This window comes from Symphalangus syndactylus, chromosome 23 (assembly GCF_028878055.3).
Source record: "Symphalangus syndactylus isolate Jambi chromosome 23, NHGRI_mSymSyn1-v2.1_pri, whole genome shotgun sequence".
NCBI classification, from domain to species: domain Eukaryota; kingdom Metazoa; phylum Chordata; class Mammalia; order Primates; family Hylobatidae; genus Symphalangus; species Symphalangus syndactylus.
Genome location: NC_072445.2, coordinates 25,209,809 through 25,226,551, shown reverse-complemented (window position 1 = coordinate 25,226,551; position 16,743 = coordinate 25,209,809). Strand labels below are relative to the sequence as shown.

Below are 16,743 nucleotides of genomic sequence, written 5' to 3'. Positions count from 1 at the left end.
TACATGATTAAAGTACATTTTGCTATATGGAAGTTATATTGAGCTTTATGATTTTTTGGAAGGGCTTTGGACAATGTTTGCTTTCTGGAGTTTTCTCCAAAGAAAAGTGTACTGCAAAAGAAATGCATATATTTTATTAATCTTCTTCATCAACAGTGAAAGCAATAAATTAGATACATATATTTAAAAAAAAAACCCAGCTTTACACCACTGTTTTGGTATACTAAATACATGATAGTTGATTTTTGGATGTTTTATTTTTAATCACTGGGGTATTTAAGTTATGTTACCACCTGCTTGCTTTCTGCTTCTTCCCATGTTAATAACTGGCACATACAATTTTGAAAAAAATAAAATGCAGATGTTTTTTCTATCATGTCAAAGTGGCATGCGGTTTTGATCCTGACATGGAGGGTTCCTATCAGATTGCCCTTTCTGAAATCTCTGGATCTATTTCCTCTTTTGCCTGGACTGCTGTTACTGGTAGTTGGTGTGTTATTCAATTATCTCTACGTTTTAACCTTGGTGTTTACCTCTAATGTTGCTCAAGTCAGTAAATGATTCATTGCATTTGGAACCAATAAACAGGGTTTGGCAGAAAAGGGACAATGTGTGGCGGATGTGTCTGGGCTAAAGAGAACAATGCATTTGAAACTGGGCTCTAAGAGCTTAGAAATTCAATTATGCCTTCATGCAGACAAGGCTAGGTCACACAGTTCCTGGCTCAGAGTGAGCACCCAGTAAATGTTCACAAAGATGAGGGTGATGGTTTAATTCTACAAAATCTGCCTGTACAAGGAAAGCATCTGCATCAGATTGCACAGGCAAGTTTCTCAAATTCTAGGTTATTGAGATTTCATCCCCACCTCTGAAACATCTTTCTGGGTTTCCTCATTCTTCAGGTACAATTGATAATTTTGTGGTATTAGCATTAACACAAATAACTTTGCACATTATCAAATACCAGGCAATACATGCAGAAAGCTTAAGAACACATGATGCTGCTTTGAGGATAAACAAATGAATTTCTTTTTCTCTCTAAAAAGTACCTCAAACCTGAAGCTTAAAGAACTAGGAAAAAGTTATTTAGTCAAGGCTAGTGAAGATACTAGGTACAGAATGAGTTTCTCTTGTTCCTGAGCTTGGTTTTTCCCTGAAATATGTTGCCTTATCTTTCTTTTTTTAAAGTGAAAAATAAAAAAAGAAAATCCTCTTTTCTCAGGAAGCAATGCTAGTGGAAGAGTAGTGTTTTTAATACCAATTATAGTCAAATATCGTTCTCAGACATAGAGTCAGAATACGGGTCTTTAAAAATTCTTCATGTTGGCCTCGGTGTGGTTGGCTCACACCTGTAATCCCAGCACTTTGGGAGGCCAAGCTGGACAGATTGCTTGAGCTCAGGAGCTTGGGACCAGCCAGGGAAACATGGCAAAACCTTGTCTCTACAGAAATATACAAAAATTAGCTGGGTGTGGTGGTGCGTGCCTGTAGTCCCAGCTACTCAGGAGGCTGGGGTGGGAGGATTGCTTGAGCCCAGGAGGTCGAGTCTGCAGTGATTTGAGACTGCACCGCTTCATTCCAGGATCGGTGCAGAGTAAAACCCTGTCTCAAAAACCAAAACAAAACAAACCAACCCAAAAAACAAACAAAAAACTTCATTATCTCCCTAGGCACACATATACTGGCTGTGTTCAGGATCAGAAAGTTTTTATTTCTTCAGCCTAGATAGTGAGTATTGGTGACTACATAGAAGTCTTTGTGGTATTTACTGTATATCTTTGGTAGTCATAATTCTTCCTGAGCAAAAGAAAGGTCTGCATCAGGTCTTACTTTACATTTTTTGGCATCATAAGTCGAAAAATTCCATGTTGCATGTCCTGTGTGAGGAGAGTTTCTGCAGTGAGAGAATGACCTGTCCTTGTGCCTAGCACTGGCATCCCACCTTTCTTGCTGTTATTTATGCTTTTGAGCAGTAACTTTAATAAAGAGGGAAAAATCTAAACATATTCTCTGTGAAAATTGTTCTCTCAAGAAGGTCCTTATGGTGGCATATTAATTTTCTGTTGCTGCATAACAAATGACCACCATCTTAGTGGCCTAAAACAATGCTGATTTATTATCTATGGTCCCATAGATCAGAAGTCTGGGCACATGCAAAACCAAATAAAATACTTATGAATATATTTAACCAAGGAGGTGAAAGATCTCTACAAGAAAAACTACAAAACATTGATGAAAGAAATTGTGGATGACACAAACAAATGGAAAAACATCTCATGCTCATGGATTGAAATCTACAGATTCTATGGAATTCCTATCAAAATGTCAACATCATTTTTTGCAGAGTTAGAAGAACCATCGTAAAATTCATATGGGACCAAAAAACTGCCCAACTAGCCAAAGCAATCCTAAGCAAAAAGAACAAAGGTGGAGGTATCATAATACCTGACTTCGAATTATACTACAAGGCTATGGTCACCAAAACAGCATGGTACTGGTATTAAAATAGACACATAGATCAATGGAATATAATAGACAACCCCGAAATAAAGTCACATGTCTACAACCAACTAATCTTTGACAAAGCCAACAAAAACATACAGTGGGGAAAAGTCACCCTACTCGATAAGTGGTGCTGGGGAAATTGGACTGCCATATGCAGGCACATGAAAGTGGACATCTATCTTTAATCTTATACAAAAATGAACTCAAGATGGATTGAAGACTTAAATGTTAAACCCCAAAGTATAAAAATCCTAGAAGAAAACCTAGTAAAAGCTTTTTTGGATATTATCCTAGGCAAAGTATTTATGACCAAGACCTCAAAAACAAATGCCACAAAACTAAAAATAGACAAATGGGACCTAGTAAAACTAAAAACCTGCACAGCAAAATAGGTAATCAACATAATGAACAGACCATCTGCAGAACAGTAGAAAATATTTGCAAACTACAGATACAGCAAAGGACTAATATCCAGTATCTGCAAGGAGCTCAAACAACTCAATAAAAACAAACAAACAAACACCAGAATAACCCTATTAAAAAGCAGGCAAAGGACACAAACAGACATTTTTAGAGGAAGACACAGAAATGGCAGATAAGCATGTGAAAAAATGCTCAACATTAGTAATCATCAGAGAAATGAAAATTAAAACCACAGTTGGATACCGTCTTATACCAGTCAGAATGGCTCTTATTAAAAAGTCAAACTACAACAGATATTGGTGAGGATGCTGAGAAAGGGGAGCATTTATACACTGTTGATGGGAATGTAAATTAGTAGAACCATTATGGAAAACAGTATGGTGATTTCTTAAAGAACTAAAAATGGAAGTACCATTTGATCTAGCAATCCTACTACTGGGTATCTACCCAAAGGAAAATAAATTATTATATGAAAAGCATACCTTCATTCAGGTGATTATCTCAGCCCTGTTCACAATAGCAAAGATATGGAATCAACTTAAGTTTCCATTGACAAATGACTGGATAAAGAAAATGTGGTGTGTATGTATTTATGTGTGTGTGTGTATGTGTGTGTACACATATATATACACACATGCATTGGAATTCTACTCAGCAATAAAAAAGAGTGAAATCATGGCTTTTGCAGTAACCTGGATGGAACGATTATCTTAAGTGAAGTAACTCAGAAAGTCAAATTCCGTATGTTCTCACTTATAAGTGGGAGCTAAATAATGTGTACACATGGATATAGTGGAATAATAGACACTGGAGGCTTAGAAGGGTGGGAGAGTGGGAAGAAGGTGGGACAAGAAATTACTTAATGGGCACAATGTACACTCTTCAGGTGTTGGTTACACTAAAAGCCTGGACTTTACCACTATGCAATCTATCCATGTAACAAAACTGCACTTGTACCCTCTAAATCTATTAAAAATTTAAAAAAATGTCTGGGCAGAGGGTAGATGGGTTCTCTGTTCAAGGTCTCTCAAGGCTGAAATAAAAGTGTCAACATGGCTATGTTCTCATCTGGAATTCAAGGTCTTCCTCCAAGTTCATTCAGGTTGTCAGTAAAAGTCAATTCCTTGTGAATATAGGATTTAAGTCCTCATTTTCTTGCTGGCTGTTGGCTGTGACCACTTTCAGCAATTAAAGGCTGTTCTTGGGTTCTAGCCACATGGTCTCCTCCAAGCCACATGGCAGGTTGCTCCTTCAAGGCCAGGGGGAGAAGCTCTGTCTTAAGGACTCACCTGATTAGGTAGAGGCCATCTCCCTTTTGAATAACTCAAAGTCAGCTGACCTCTCACTTTAATTATATCTGCATAATTCTATCATCATTACCATATAACATAACCTAATCATGGGAGTGATAGCCCATCATATTCACAGGCTCTGCTTCTGCTGAAGGGGAGAGGACTACACAGGGTGTGTACACTGGGGGTCAGAATCCTAGGACATCTCAGAATTCTGCTCCATACAAGTAGTATGTTTGAATTTGAGGATTTGAGAAGGTCACTAGACTCAGCCTTTGTGAAAGCAACGTTTCTCCTGCTGGCATTGTAGAAGTCTGTTCCATGTCTTTCTGGGCTCCATGTATTTCACTTAAGTCTAAGGAATGGACCTGGCCTGGATCATTTCTGTTCCTGGAGACTTTACTGAGGCTAAGTGGGCTTTAGCTTCCTTAGAGGAGTTCAAGTCTGGGGTGGCCCCTAAGCAGTTCACTCTATGAAGTAATCCGAAGTCTTGGTAGAATACCCAGCCCTATATTCAGTATTAAAGCTGGGACATGTCTGATGTCAACAAGAAGACAGGGAGAAGACTTGGCCTTATCTGGTTCTGATGAAAATGTAAGGAATTTGTGTGGAATAACCCTAGATCCAGAAATATGCCTAGTCAGCTCTTTGCCCTCTGTGAGCTGTGAGCACAGCTCCTCTAAAGAGGCAGGAAAAGAAGAAAATGGAGGGAACCACCAAAAGGACCTAATTTGTTAGTGTTAATCGGAGGCCTACCCATTCTCCTAATTGATTGTTCACTACAAAGTAGCTTGATGCTTCTTTAGCCTGGGAGCTAAATGTAATCAACTTTTGTTTGTTTCCGTAAAAAAATTTTTTTTTGCCCTTGAGGAGATCATTATTTCTATTGTATGAAGATGGTAGCCCAAACATTAGAAGTAATTAGAGCAGATGGCAGTAAATACTTTTATTTTAAAATACACAGAAGCTTATAAGCTGGTTTTCATTCTCTGGGCTTTTTCCTTTTTCCTCTGCCACCACATATTCATTTTGCTTCCCTTCAGGTGTAAAGAGAGGAAAAAAAGCAAAGGAGGAGAAAAAAAGGTTTCCTGGTGTATGAAACTGCGGAGCTGTCAAACGTTCATAGCAGGGAAAGTACGCTTCTGTGTATTCAATCACTGAAATTAAGTGTTTTCGAAGGCAGTGCAGTCATGGGTCCATTGCATGGGGAAATAACATGTTGTAGTCCATCACTTAAAATGTTAACCTTGTCTCTTAATAGTGACTGGGAACACAAACACGTGCTCCATGCTCGCTGGTTAAATGGCAGTGTGTCAGCTCTGTGAAAAAGGCTAGCATGTATCTGTCAATCTTCTGATCTGGCTCTGTGTGTGTGTGTGTGTGTGTATTCATGTGCATGCATGTGAGTGCGTGAGTGGCATACACACATACACACACACACACAACTTCCCACACTTCCACTTGCCTTTCTGTGGCTTTCTGAGATCTGGCTTATTGTGCACTGAAAAATGGGAAGAATTGAATCAGTTTCCAGTACTTTCATGTATATCCTTCACTAAGATGTTTTTGCTTGCAGTCCCTCAACTCTCAGGTAGCTGTATTATAACTACCTATTTTCAATTACAGAAAGTTCCATTTTGCACATGTTTTAATACTGATGTACCATAGATACACTATACTGAGCATATTATAGGTACTATACTGATAGTATAGTATGAAACAGAATTTACCAGGAGTCCCCAAACTGTTCCTATAAAGAGCCAGATAGTAAATATTTTAGGCTTTGTGGGCCATGTTGCCTCTGTCACAAACTGAAAGCAGCCACAAACAATATGTAAATGAATTGTCTTGCCATGTGCCAATATCAAAATAGTGGGTTGTGGACTGTAGTTTGCTGACCTCGTTATATGTTACTGAGTGTTTTACTTGATTTTGTTTTTCTATGACATATGAAGAACTTGATGTCTACCCAGGTCTTTGTGCAGTGTTTCTCATTGCATCACTAGAAAGGCCATCTGGCCCTACAGCATTCCTTCCTCCAGGGCCAGCCGCCTGATCCTTCTGGCTGCAGCTGTAGTGCTCCAAGCACACCCTTTTTTCAAGGTCCTCCTTTGATAGCCTCTGGCTCATACTCTACTTCTCTGCTCCTTTCCCAATCCAATCCATTCAGGGCAGTCCATGATCACTCCATATCAAATAGCTCTTCCCACCCTGGCACTTCTGATCCACTTCACCCTGTTTCTTTTTTACTTCAGAGCACACTATTAGTTTTATATATTTAACCTGTTATCTCCCTAAAATATAAGCTCCATGCGGTCAGGAATTTGTTTTGTGCTTGGTGTATAGTGGGTGCTCAATAAACATTTGTTGAAGGCAGGGATCCATCTACTCTGTAGTTCCTGGAAAGTAGTCTGAGAAGAATCTGTAACAAAATGAGATAATACCTGTTAAGTGCACCCAGTAAGTGTTGGCCATTATTATTAATTAAACTTTAAGTGGAAAGAGTAATACCTACATTTTTTAGTTGTGAGTATGAAAGGAAAATAAATCTTGGGGCCTCCCAAATCACTAAGCTAAAGGGAAAAGTCAAGCTGGGAACTGCTTAGGGCAAACCTGCCTTCTGTTCTAGTCAAAGTTATCCCTCTGCTCACAGAGATAGATGCAGATCTGATTGCCTCCTTTGTAAAAGCTAATCAGAAACTTAAAAGAATGCAATCGTTTGTCTCTCATCTGCCTGTGACCTGGAAGTCCCCCTCCCTGCTTCAAGTTGTCCCGGATGGAACCAAGGTACATCTTACATATATTGATTGATGTCTCATGTCTCCCTAAAATGTATAAAACCAAGCTGTGTCGCAACCACCTTGGGCACATGTCATCAGGACCTGCTGAGGCTGTGTCACGGGCATGCATCCTCAACCTTGGCAAAACAAACTTTCTAAATTAACTGAGACCTGTCTTAGATATTCAGGGTTTACATAAGGCTTAGTGATACTGTAAATAAAATGTACAGCATTGTGCTTGGGACATTAGAAACATTGAGTAATCAGTAGCTATCATTATCATTTTTTTCTCCCACAAGTGGAGAGGTCTTTGGACTTAAAATTCAGAAGAGATGCTATTAGAGGAGATTTGAAGATTCAAATAGAAGAAACGATAAAAGAAGACTGTAAATTTGTCCTGTCTGCAGACTTTGAAACTCCTCTGAAGCTTAAGAGTGCTAATAACTTAGATATATGAAGCACTGAGGTAGTGTCAGCAATCTTTGAGAAATCGCAGAGGATAGGAGTGTGTAGAACCAAGAGATAAGACAATGAATTGCGTGGTTTTCTAATGATGAGAAAGGGTCAATTTGAACTGGGCAGGAATCTCTGACAAAAAGTACTGTTGACATTTCTTTGAGTAGTCAATGTGCTACACAGTGCAGTGTGGAAGGACATTCTCATGTTATCTTGTAATCATGAGAGGTTTATAACCACCGAGAAAAGAAAGTGATCACTTAGAGCCTGCATGAGGTCAGTAAGAATAAATTATACCAAACTAATTCAATTTCCTTTTTGTTCCCTAAAGAGTTATTAGATTATAGGTTAGGGGCTCTATTCATAATCCTGGATTTGTAGATGGTTGACTTTTCCACACTATCTTTTGTTTTATAATCAGCTGAAATAATCTCAGCCTGTGTCATCTGTTGTGTCCAGATTAAGAAGAGAAAACGATGTTTAATGCACGTGATTTCCCCTGCAAGGCCATCTCTACTGTGGTCAGCCGTCTAATCCTCTGAACTCCCATAGCATCTTGGTTATGCCTTTAATTATTGAATCAATCACACTTTAATTATCTGGCTATTTGTATTTTTTCTAAATGATAATATGAGTACCTTAAGAACAAGGATGAGGTCACATTTATTTGGGAGAAATGCCTTTATATTAGCTCATACAAAAGGATTTGGAATTTTAATTGGCCAATAGGTTTAATATCATTGAACATTATAATTCAACTGTTAAAATAGCCAAGAGTATTAATTGGGAGAATAAATGTTATTTAATGAATGGTATGAAGACAATCAGTTAGCTATTTGGGGGGAAAAAAAGCAAGGAATAAAAACAAGAAAAAAGTATAAAACTTTCCATCAACATAAATTGTAAGTTAGTTGAGGATTAACATGCAAATATAAAACCCACCAATCAAGAAGGACATATAAGTGATATTTATGTCAGGATGAAAAAGGATGTTTTATCTATAACATAATGAAGAATGTCACAAAAAAGGTAAATAAAGTTGGTTTCGTAAAAATTAAACCATTTCAATGTAAAGAAGAACTGAATAAAATTAAATTATAGCTTCATATCATATTATTTCAGTTATTAAAGTATTTTTCATTATGGCATCATAAGTCCAAATAAGAGTTGACCATTTATTCATTCAAACATATTTTTGGGGTAGCCAGTAGATGCCAGGCATTGTTGTAGGTACTAGGGATACAGCAGAAAACCAAGACACTCTTGTGAAGCTTATATTCTATTAGGGGTTGACTGATTATAAACCAGTATACATTGTATTAGGTAGAGATGAGTGCTTTGGAGAAAATCAAGAAGGATACAGAGTGGAGAAAATGGTTACAGGGACTTGTCTTTTCCTGTTTCCAGGATTTGGATGCTGAGGAAGAAGACATTTTGGTGAGGTGTCAGAACAGCTATTTCTTGTTCTTGTCAGCCAAGAGACACTGTGATTAGAGAGATTCCCATACGCCACCTCCTCTGCCACCCCAGCTCAATGCATACACTCACAAATAGGTCTTTGCTTTGCCGGGTGTTCCAACTTGCTGATCAATGACTTCTTTCAAGATAACTCTGGTGGTGTTGCAAGTACATTTAAGGTGACATGTAAGATTTGCAGACACTGCACATTCCCTGAAGTTCAGAGAAGTGCTGACATGCTGTAAGAAGAAAACAATTGCATAAGCTTCCTAGCTGAGGCAGGAAAGATTTTTTCTTGCCTTTTTTTTGGGTTTATTTGGGGCTAGATGCAAAGATGAGGTCATGTTTTGGTCAATCCTTATATCTCTGTTTTCACGCCTGTCCCCATATGCCTATGAGGAATGGATTTTCTTCATCTGCAGAATAAGAATGAGTGATGTGTTTATCTCCAGGAAGAACACTAAAGCTAAAGGCTGAGCATCATGGGAACTATAGAGGAAAGAGCTTATATTAGGTGGAAGTAAGCTGGGTTGTTGACACGGAACATGGCCTTCACCAAAAATATGTTGGTATCAACAGAAACATTCTCAAATATATTCACAAAATCTTTAATCAATGCTGTTGGCATTTTTTTTTCTTGATTGGATCAAAGGTGACACGGATTGGAGGATGAAGATGTTGGAAGGTGAGCCATCCTCACAGTTTCATGGACCTTTTCCCTGGGAGGGAGTGATACCACCAGCTCTGTTAACTGAAAATGTAGGAGAACTAAAATTCTTATGGCAACGTGCATGTAATCATGGATTACACTGATAACTTGCAATCATAGAGACATGAGATATACTGCTCTTCTTCTTCCCCAGGTAGCTGGTAAGCAGTGGAGGCTGCACTAATTTTTAGATTTTTTAGTATTTAGTCATTATTTTGTGTAAAAGCATGAGTACATCAATAAACATTTATATATCTCAAGATATCTTTGTTATGCTAAGGGGAATTCAGGGCACAAAGAAGCTTAACTCTCTTGAAACTGAATGCTGAAACATCTGTATTCATTTGACATTGGCCACATTGACTAGAGAAACTTAAGGCGAAAGAAAAAATTGGTGGAAGATTTTATGAGATTGAATCTGAGTCTCAGGTTCCAATTAAGTAGCACTATTCATCATTTGGTTTAATGTTTAAATGGAGCTTGAAAACACGAAAAGGGATGTAAATGTTTCAGAAGACCTAGGGGATATAGCATTTTTAAGGTCTTAGCACCTGTATGTTCACCTGTTGCATTAGGAAGAGATGTGTGTGTGTTTGTGTGTGACATCTGTAAAAGCATGTATGGCATCAGCAGGTGTAAGATTCATTTAATAAATTATTCAAAAACATTTATTGAGCAACTACTATGTGCTAGACACCTTTTAGGGATGTGGGAATATAGCAATGACCCAAACCATGCCCCTGCTTCATTTGAGTAAGCTTAGTAAGTGATAACCAAATATGCAAGGAATTGTATTATTTCATGCTAGAATGAAGCATTATTAGGGGAGAAGAAATGAAGGAATGATTGGGGGTGCTTTTTAAAAATAATAATACAGGTAAGTAGGTGATACTTGAGCAGGGGCATGAATTAAGTAAGGGAGTAAGCCATGCAGATCTTTTGAGCATCCCAGGAGAGGCCACGGTAAGGGAAAAACTTCAGATGAGAGCTTCCTTTTCATGACTCCAGTTTGCCTCCATCACTGTGAAGTTTGACACATCATTTAAACACTTTGAGCCTTTGCTTTCTCCACTGGAAAGTAGAGATAACAGTATTTGACCTTTCCACCTACTGGGTTGGGACCAAGTATAGCGATCTTTGAAGGCTGACAGGCTAGGCCAAGAGGTTATAGCACATGGAAGGCAGTAAATGGCATAAGCAAGTGCTTCAGAGCAAGAAAGTCTCTAAAGCTTATTGAGAGCTAGATAACAGATAACTGTGCTAATCATAAAAATTTAAAAATGTTCTCAAATTAATTAATGGTTACACCATGAAATAGTCTACCTTTGACCCACTTAAATACCTAACTAATATCTAGTTGTTCCAGATCATTTTACTGTGTATGTAACGAGCCCTGGTTTTCTTCGTAGTTCTGTGGCTGGGTTATGGATCTGACCACCAGGTTAATGTCTCAGAAAGCATTGTGCTGCTGAATTCTTCATATTTCTTATAGTTCATCAACACGTCATCCTTCCTAGCTTGTTAGTCTTTGGGTGATCCTGGCCAAAGACCCTAAGCTTTGGATGTTGGTTTGGAGAAAACTTCTTGGTTCCTTTTAAAGATATATCTCCTTACCCTCCAGCCCTTGCCCTGAATTGATCCTTAAATTTTGATGCAGAAGTGTCATCTGAGAGGATCATTAAAATTGTAGGTCTCTGGATCCCACTTCTTGAGCTTTTAATTTCATAGGTATACGATGACACTAGAGAAATCTACATTTTATTAAGCTCTAAAGAACACTGCCTAAAATAGCATCTGTAAAATTATGGGGTAGGATTTTGCTAGAGTCCTTTCCATCTCTGGCCTTCTGGAAATCCAAGTTTTTTCAAATGTCCTTTTATCATGGACTCTGAGCTGACACTACAGATAACCTGGCTCACCTTGTTCTGCAGTTTACCATCTCTGTTTTTCCCACCTTCTTTCATTCCAGTTTCCTTTGATTTGCCTCCCTTTCCTCTTTCTGTATTCTATGGGAGAAAATTAAAGGGTTATAAGAATGTATAATATATGTAGCCTTATAAGAAGTACTGTTTATTATTTTACCAACCTAAAGCTAGTGCTATAGTGAAATCATCTAGAGTTAAAATTCTCTCCTGCTTTTGTAGCCTACAGATAGTCACCATGGGGGCGTGGTTCCTGCAGTTCACAATGATGCTCCCGTATCACCTATTCTTTCTTCTGTGATACTGGAACTGGTTATCACTATGCCTTATTTCTTTCCATCTCTTAAATTGTGATGAGTCATAGACTTTTATTTCTTTGCAGATGTAGAAAACGAATAAATTGCAAAGCCTTCTCCGTGATTGTGTTGGGTCTGCAACTCAGCACTGTACCTTGGGGTTTGTATCCTCTTCTGGAAAATGTAACAGCTCTTCTGGCAACACAATTTTCCATTTTCTGTCTCAGAAATACTCTAGAGCACTATTCTCTGTGTAGGTGTAGTTGTCGATACTACAAACGTGCCTTCCCTTCTAACGATCTTCTCCCATCTGCCTCTAACACATCACGAGAGGACCTTCTAGGTGGTTTATTTTTATAGGAACTTGGGCTTCACATTTGTTGGAATCTGAATGGGAAGAAGACTGGAGAGAGTGGCTTACACATGTCATATGTGTTACCTTGAAGGAATCACCTTCTCTATTGTGATTTCTTTATGTTTATTGTAATTATGTTTCCACAACTTCACAAGGCATTTAGACATGTTCCCAGCCTCTTGGATGAGCTCAATATTGCTTTCTGTGATTTTTATGTCCCTGTTTTAAAAAACGTATGACATCAGAGTGACCATAAATTAACAGGAAAGCCAAAAGTTCTGAGAGAGGGACTGAAAGCTGGGGTGGAGAGGGAGTGCTTCCTTTTCTGGCTCCTTCTGTCAGTACAGCTCCCTACCCCTCACTCAAAGGTTCCAGGCTATTTGCTTGCCATCTGAAGTCGGTCGGCATTCTGCCTATGCCTGTACGAGCTTTGTTCAGCCCTGATGTACCAGGCACAGGGGGAAAGGCAACAATAATATCATAAAAGGCCGAGTGGGAGGATAGATCCAAGCACTTGGGAAGAGGAATGTTCCTATAAAACAGGGACTCTTGGCAGTAGAGCCAGTGAAAAATGATACCAATTACATAAAGCAAAATGCCACCCATCAAGCAGAACATTTTAATTCTCCCTATTCCAGGCTATTTATGACTTTTTGTCCAAGATTCAATACATGTCTGTAAAAATAAATGGAATCAACCTCATCTGTTAGGTAGAATGGGGCCCGTGCTAGAGGGGCAAAAAAAAGGTAAGAAAACATTACCAGCATGTTACTGGAGAATTCCAGAGGCTGGGCACAGAAGAACTTCAAATATAATTTTGCCTCTCATATTTTTTCCTGTTTATGGAGACATTTAAAATATTTAAATTAATTTTACTTTCTTTGAGAAGTTTCTATTTTGATTCAATACTTATACTATCCCGCCCAAAAACAAGGAATGAACCAGCAAACCAACAAACCAGCGAACCAGCCAATGAAGCAACGGACCAGCCAGCCAACCAACCAACCAACCAACCCACCAACTCAGCTCTCTGTTTTCCAGGGCAACTTTTTACAGTTCTGCCGGAGATGGTCCAGGACTCACAGCTGGTTTCCTGCAAGGCTGCCACAAGATGGCGACAACATCACAGTGGAGAGTGGCCAGTCGCTTCTGCTGGACGCTAACACAAGCATCCTCAACTTACTGCACATTAAAGGTCTGTGGAGCTTGTAGGTTGGCGATATTATTCTATGTACTTATATCACTTGTAAGTGGGATGGAGGAGGGAAACTTTTTGGATAAGTTCCAGAACCTAATTCACAATTTATCCCCAGACCAAACTGAAATTTTACTATGTAAAGGAAGAAGTGGTCAGAGGGTTCAAAGTGAAAGGCCCTTCTTTGGACTCATAATAAGCACAGAGCTTGATTATTTAAAATTTTCAAAAACAAGAAGGTTAACAGTGTTCTCAAAGAATATGCTTCTTTATTCAAGCGCTTTTTAGTCATGCTTATCCAGGACAGCCCCCACAATATAGCAAAATGCCCTGAAATTGGTTAACATTGCTGCCTTTGAAATACCCTGCCAAGAAAGCAATGTCTTCCTGCTTTCACCCTGTTGTGGTTTTGACTTCTTGGTCCCATGGAAAGTCATATAAATAGGGTTTCTTATTGCAAAACCGGCTATATAGCTCTAGGGTTTATGAAGCTGGAAGAGGCTGAGATTTCGAATTTCAACTCTACTACCACATCTTCAAATGGCTAAGTCAGTTATTTCACCTCTTTGTGCATTTCTTTCCTTATCTGCTAAATGAGAATAAAAATCATGGCCTACTTTAGTGGCTGAAAATAAGGAATAGTTATCAAAGTGCCTCTGTTCATTGGCAAATGAAAATTACTTGGGAGATATGATTAGTTATGGATATCTATGAAATTCTGCACTAAAACACTGTTCTTTACTATAAATATATGTAACACACAAACGTTTATTCATTCTTATTAAAATAAGAATATAGCTACATGAGGGGAAAAATAAAATATTTTAAAGGGGATGAACTAATGGAATTTTAATACCTGTCTCTTTTAGACTGAATCAAGATTTAGGCATTTTGTCATTCTCTATTCTGGAAGCTGTTTTTTTTCTCTTCTATAGCAAGGAGAAGTTTTCAGTCAAATCAGTTAATTAGTGCCCTTTAGGGGATAAAATGGTCTGTCAGCTTGGGCTCTTGCCCTGTCTTTGTGTGTGTGTGTGTGTGTGTGTGTGTGTGTGTAGCTAGTGGCTATGGGAATGCCACTATAGACAGTCATCGACTACCTAAGGACCAGCAATGACAAAGGAAAATTACAGACCTAAGCCTCATTTCAGAGAAAAGATACTCTTGGCAGGCCTTTAACCAGGGCTTTCTCCGTATGAATCAAATTCTGCAGGAGGGTGGGCTCCCCTTCAGGCATTCAAAGGTCTTGGCCTTATATTGCTACTACCATTTGGGAGAAGTTTCCCAGCTGAAAGTCTTGGATTACTAAATCTCTGGATGTACTGTTACTTCCAGGTAAATCATGAATAGTGTTGACAGGACCAGAGGCTGAAAATAGAGAAGAGGCATCAGAAGGAGATGAAAGTGTAGGAGAAAGGCAGGATAAGTATAACATTCATTTGGCTTCCCACTCTTAAGGATTTAAATATCTGAGCAATCCCAATACTTGTCCCAACCTCCAATAGTGGTTTTTCTTAGTATTTCTGGTTTAGGTAATATTTCACTCTCATATTATTTAGATAAGTGAGTTAGGTTTGGAAGGGCAAACCCTCATCCTGTGGAGAGGGAGAGTAAGTCATCTGAAGGATCTACTCTTTCTCTTGGGGAGGAGGAGTAGGTAGGATGTAAGGCTAAGTAGTAGATTCCAGTTTCTGCACGAATAAGATACAGGAGTTGTTGGCAAAAAACAGAGCTGCCTAGAGTGAAACGCTGAGGTTTTTGTCATAGAGATATAGGTCATAACTTCTAGAAAGAATGAGAACAGGGCAAGGACACAGATCAAATTTTGTTCAACAGATAATTTGTGAATGCTTATTGAGTGGCCTAGGATTCCTTTGTGAAATACAAGAAAAAAAATGAAGAATAACACTTACTGGCAGTAACATGTAATATTACCAAAGAAAAATCATTAGAAAGTAAATATAAAAGACTAAAACTTCTGGTTCTAAAATAAGTGATGCTTGCAGTGAGGCCGAATGTATACTGGGGTAATCTTGGTGTCAGTTATGTAAGATTAGAGTTGGAGAGTGGAGAGGAGGTGAAGGGCAGATCATTTATGTCTGAGACATATTGCGATCACATAGATATTAACATATACACAAATCAAAGTTTGAGGAAATTCTCCATCTCACTTATTGGAATTGTATACATCCAGTGGCTCAGACCAAATACCATGGAGGCATCCATGACTTCTTTCTTTCTTTCGCCTCCTATGACCACCCCATCAGTGAACCCCGTCAGCTGGATCTTCAACATGTGTCCCATGTAGCAACACTTCATTGGTACTAACCTAGTCTTAACCACCACATTTTTGGCCTAGACCATCTTAAATTGCCTCTTATATTGTTCCCATGTTTCAGATTCCTTGTTTTCATTAGTAGTAAAACCCTAATTTCATTGGTGGCAACAACATACTCAGCTGAAATGCTCTGTTTCCTGAACACTTTTGTAGCTAGACATAGCCATGTGGCTAAGGGCTTACCATGAGATAGAAGAAGTACCCTGCAGAACATCTGAGAAATTTCCAAAAGTAGAGATGACCCAGTAGGAAGTACACCCTATTTTCCCTTCCTTCTTTCTCTTTCCTACTTGCTGGTATGTAAATGTGATAGCAACATTTTCAGCCACTATTTTGGACCATGATGCTACTTGTTAGTTAGAATGGAAAAGCAGAAGAATAGGAGAAACCCAGGACCCTGATGACTCTGGAGTTGCCGTGATAAGGCATTCAACCACCCACCTCTGAAATAACTTTTTGTGATAGGAAAATAAGGCTTCATGGGTTTTAGTAATTGATACTTGGCTTTTATGCTATATGATAAAGTAAACCCCCAGCAGTTTATAGTCCATTTCCTTCAAAAATTTAAGTCAAATATCTCCTCAAAACCTCCAGTGGAATCTCAACTCACTGGTAATCAAATCACTGGTCCTTACCATTATTTAACCTCTGATCCCCTTGTTGACCTTATCTTCCTCATTCACTCTGCTCTAGCTCTTCTATGAATATACCTGCCTCAGGACCTTTGCCCGTAATGTCTATGGCCTGGAATGCTCTTCTTCCACATTCATGTGGCTGGCTCACCTATTTCATTTGCTCTTTGAGAAAATATCAACTAATCTGGGAGGACTTGCTGGCCGTCATTTCTAAAATTACAGCCATCCCCCAGGACTCTTTATCCTTTGATGTTGCTTTACTTTTCTTCATAGTACTTATCATCACATGGTATATTATCAATTTACTTGCTTGTTTATAGTCTGTCTCCTCTACTAGAATAAGCTCAAAAAAGACAAAGGATTTCATCAATTTATTTACTCT

General features: G+C 38.6%; 1 protein-coding gene across 1 annotated transcript in view; it reads left to right on the top strand.

Moving 5' to 3' along the window:
• PKHD1 (PKHD1 ciliary IPT domain containing fibrocystin/polyductin) overlaps positions 1 to 16,743 on the top strand; it is a 462,062-nt gene that overhangs the window by 115,436 nt on the left and 329,883 nt on the right. The window contains exon 35 of the mRNA XM_055263099.2: positions 13,238 to 13,391. Within this exon, the coding sequence (XP_055119074.2) occupies positions 13,238 to 13,391 (154 nt within the window). The remainder of the gene's footprint in view (positions 1 to 13,237; positions 13,392 to 16,743) is intronic.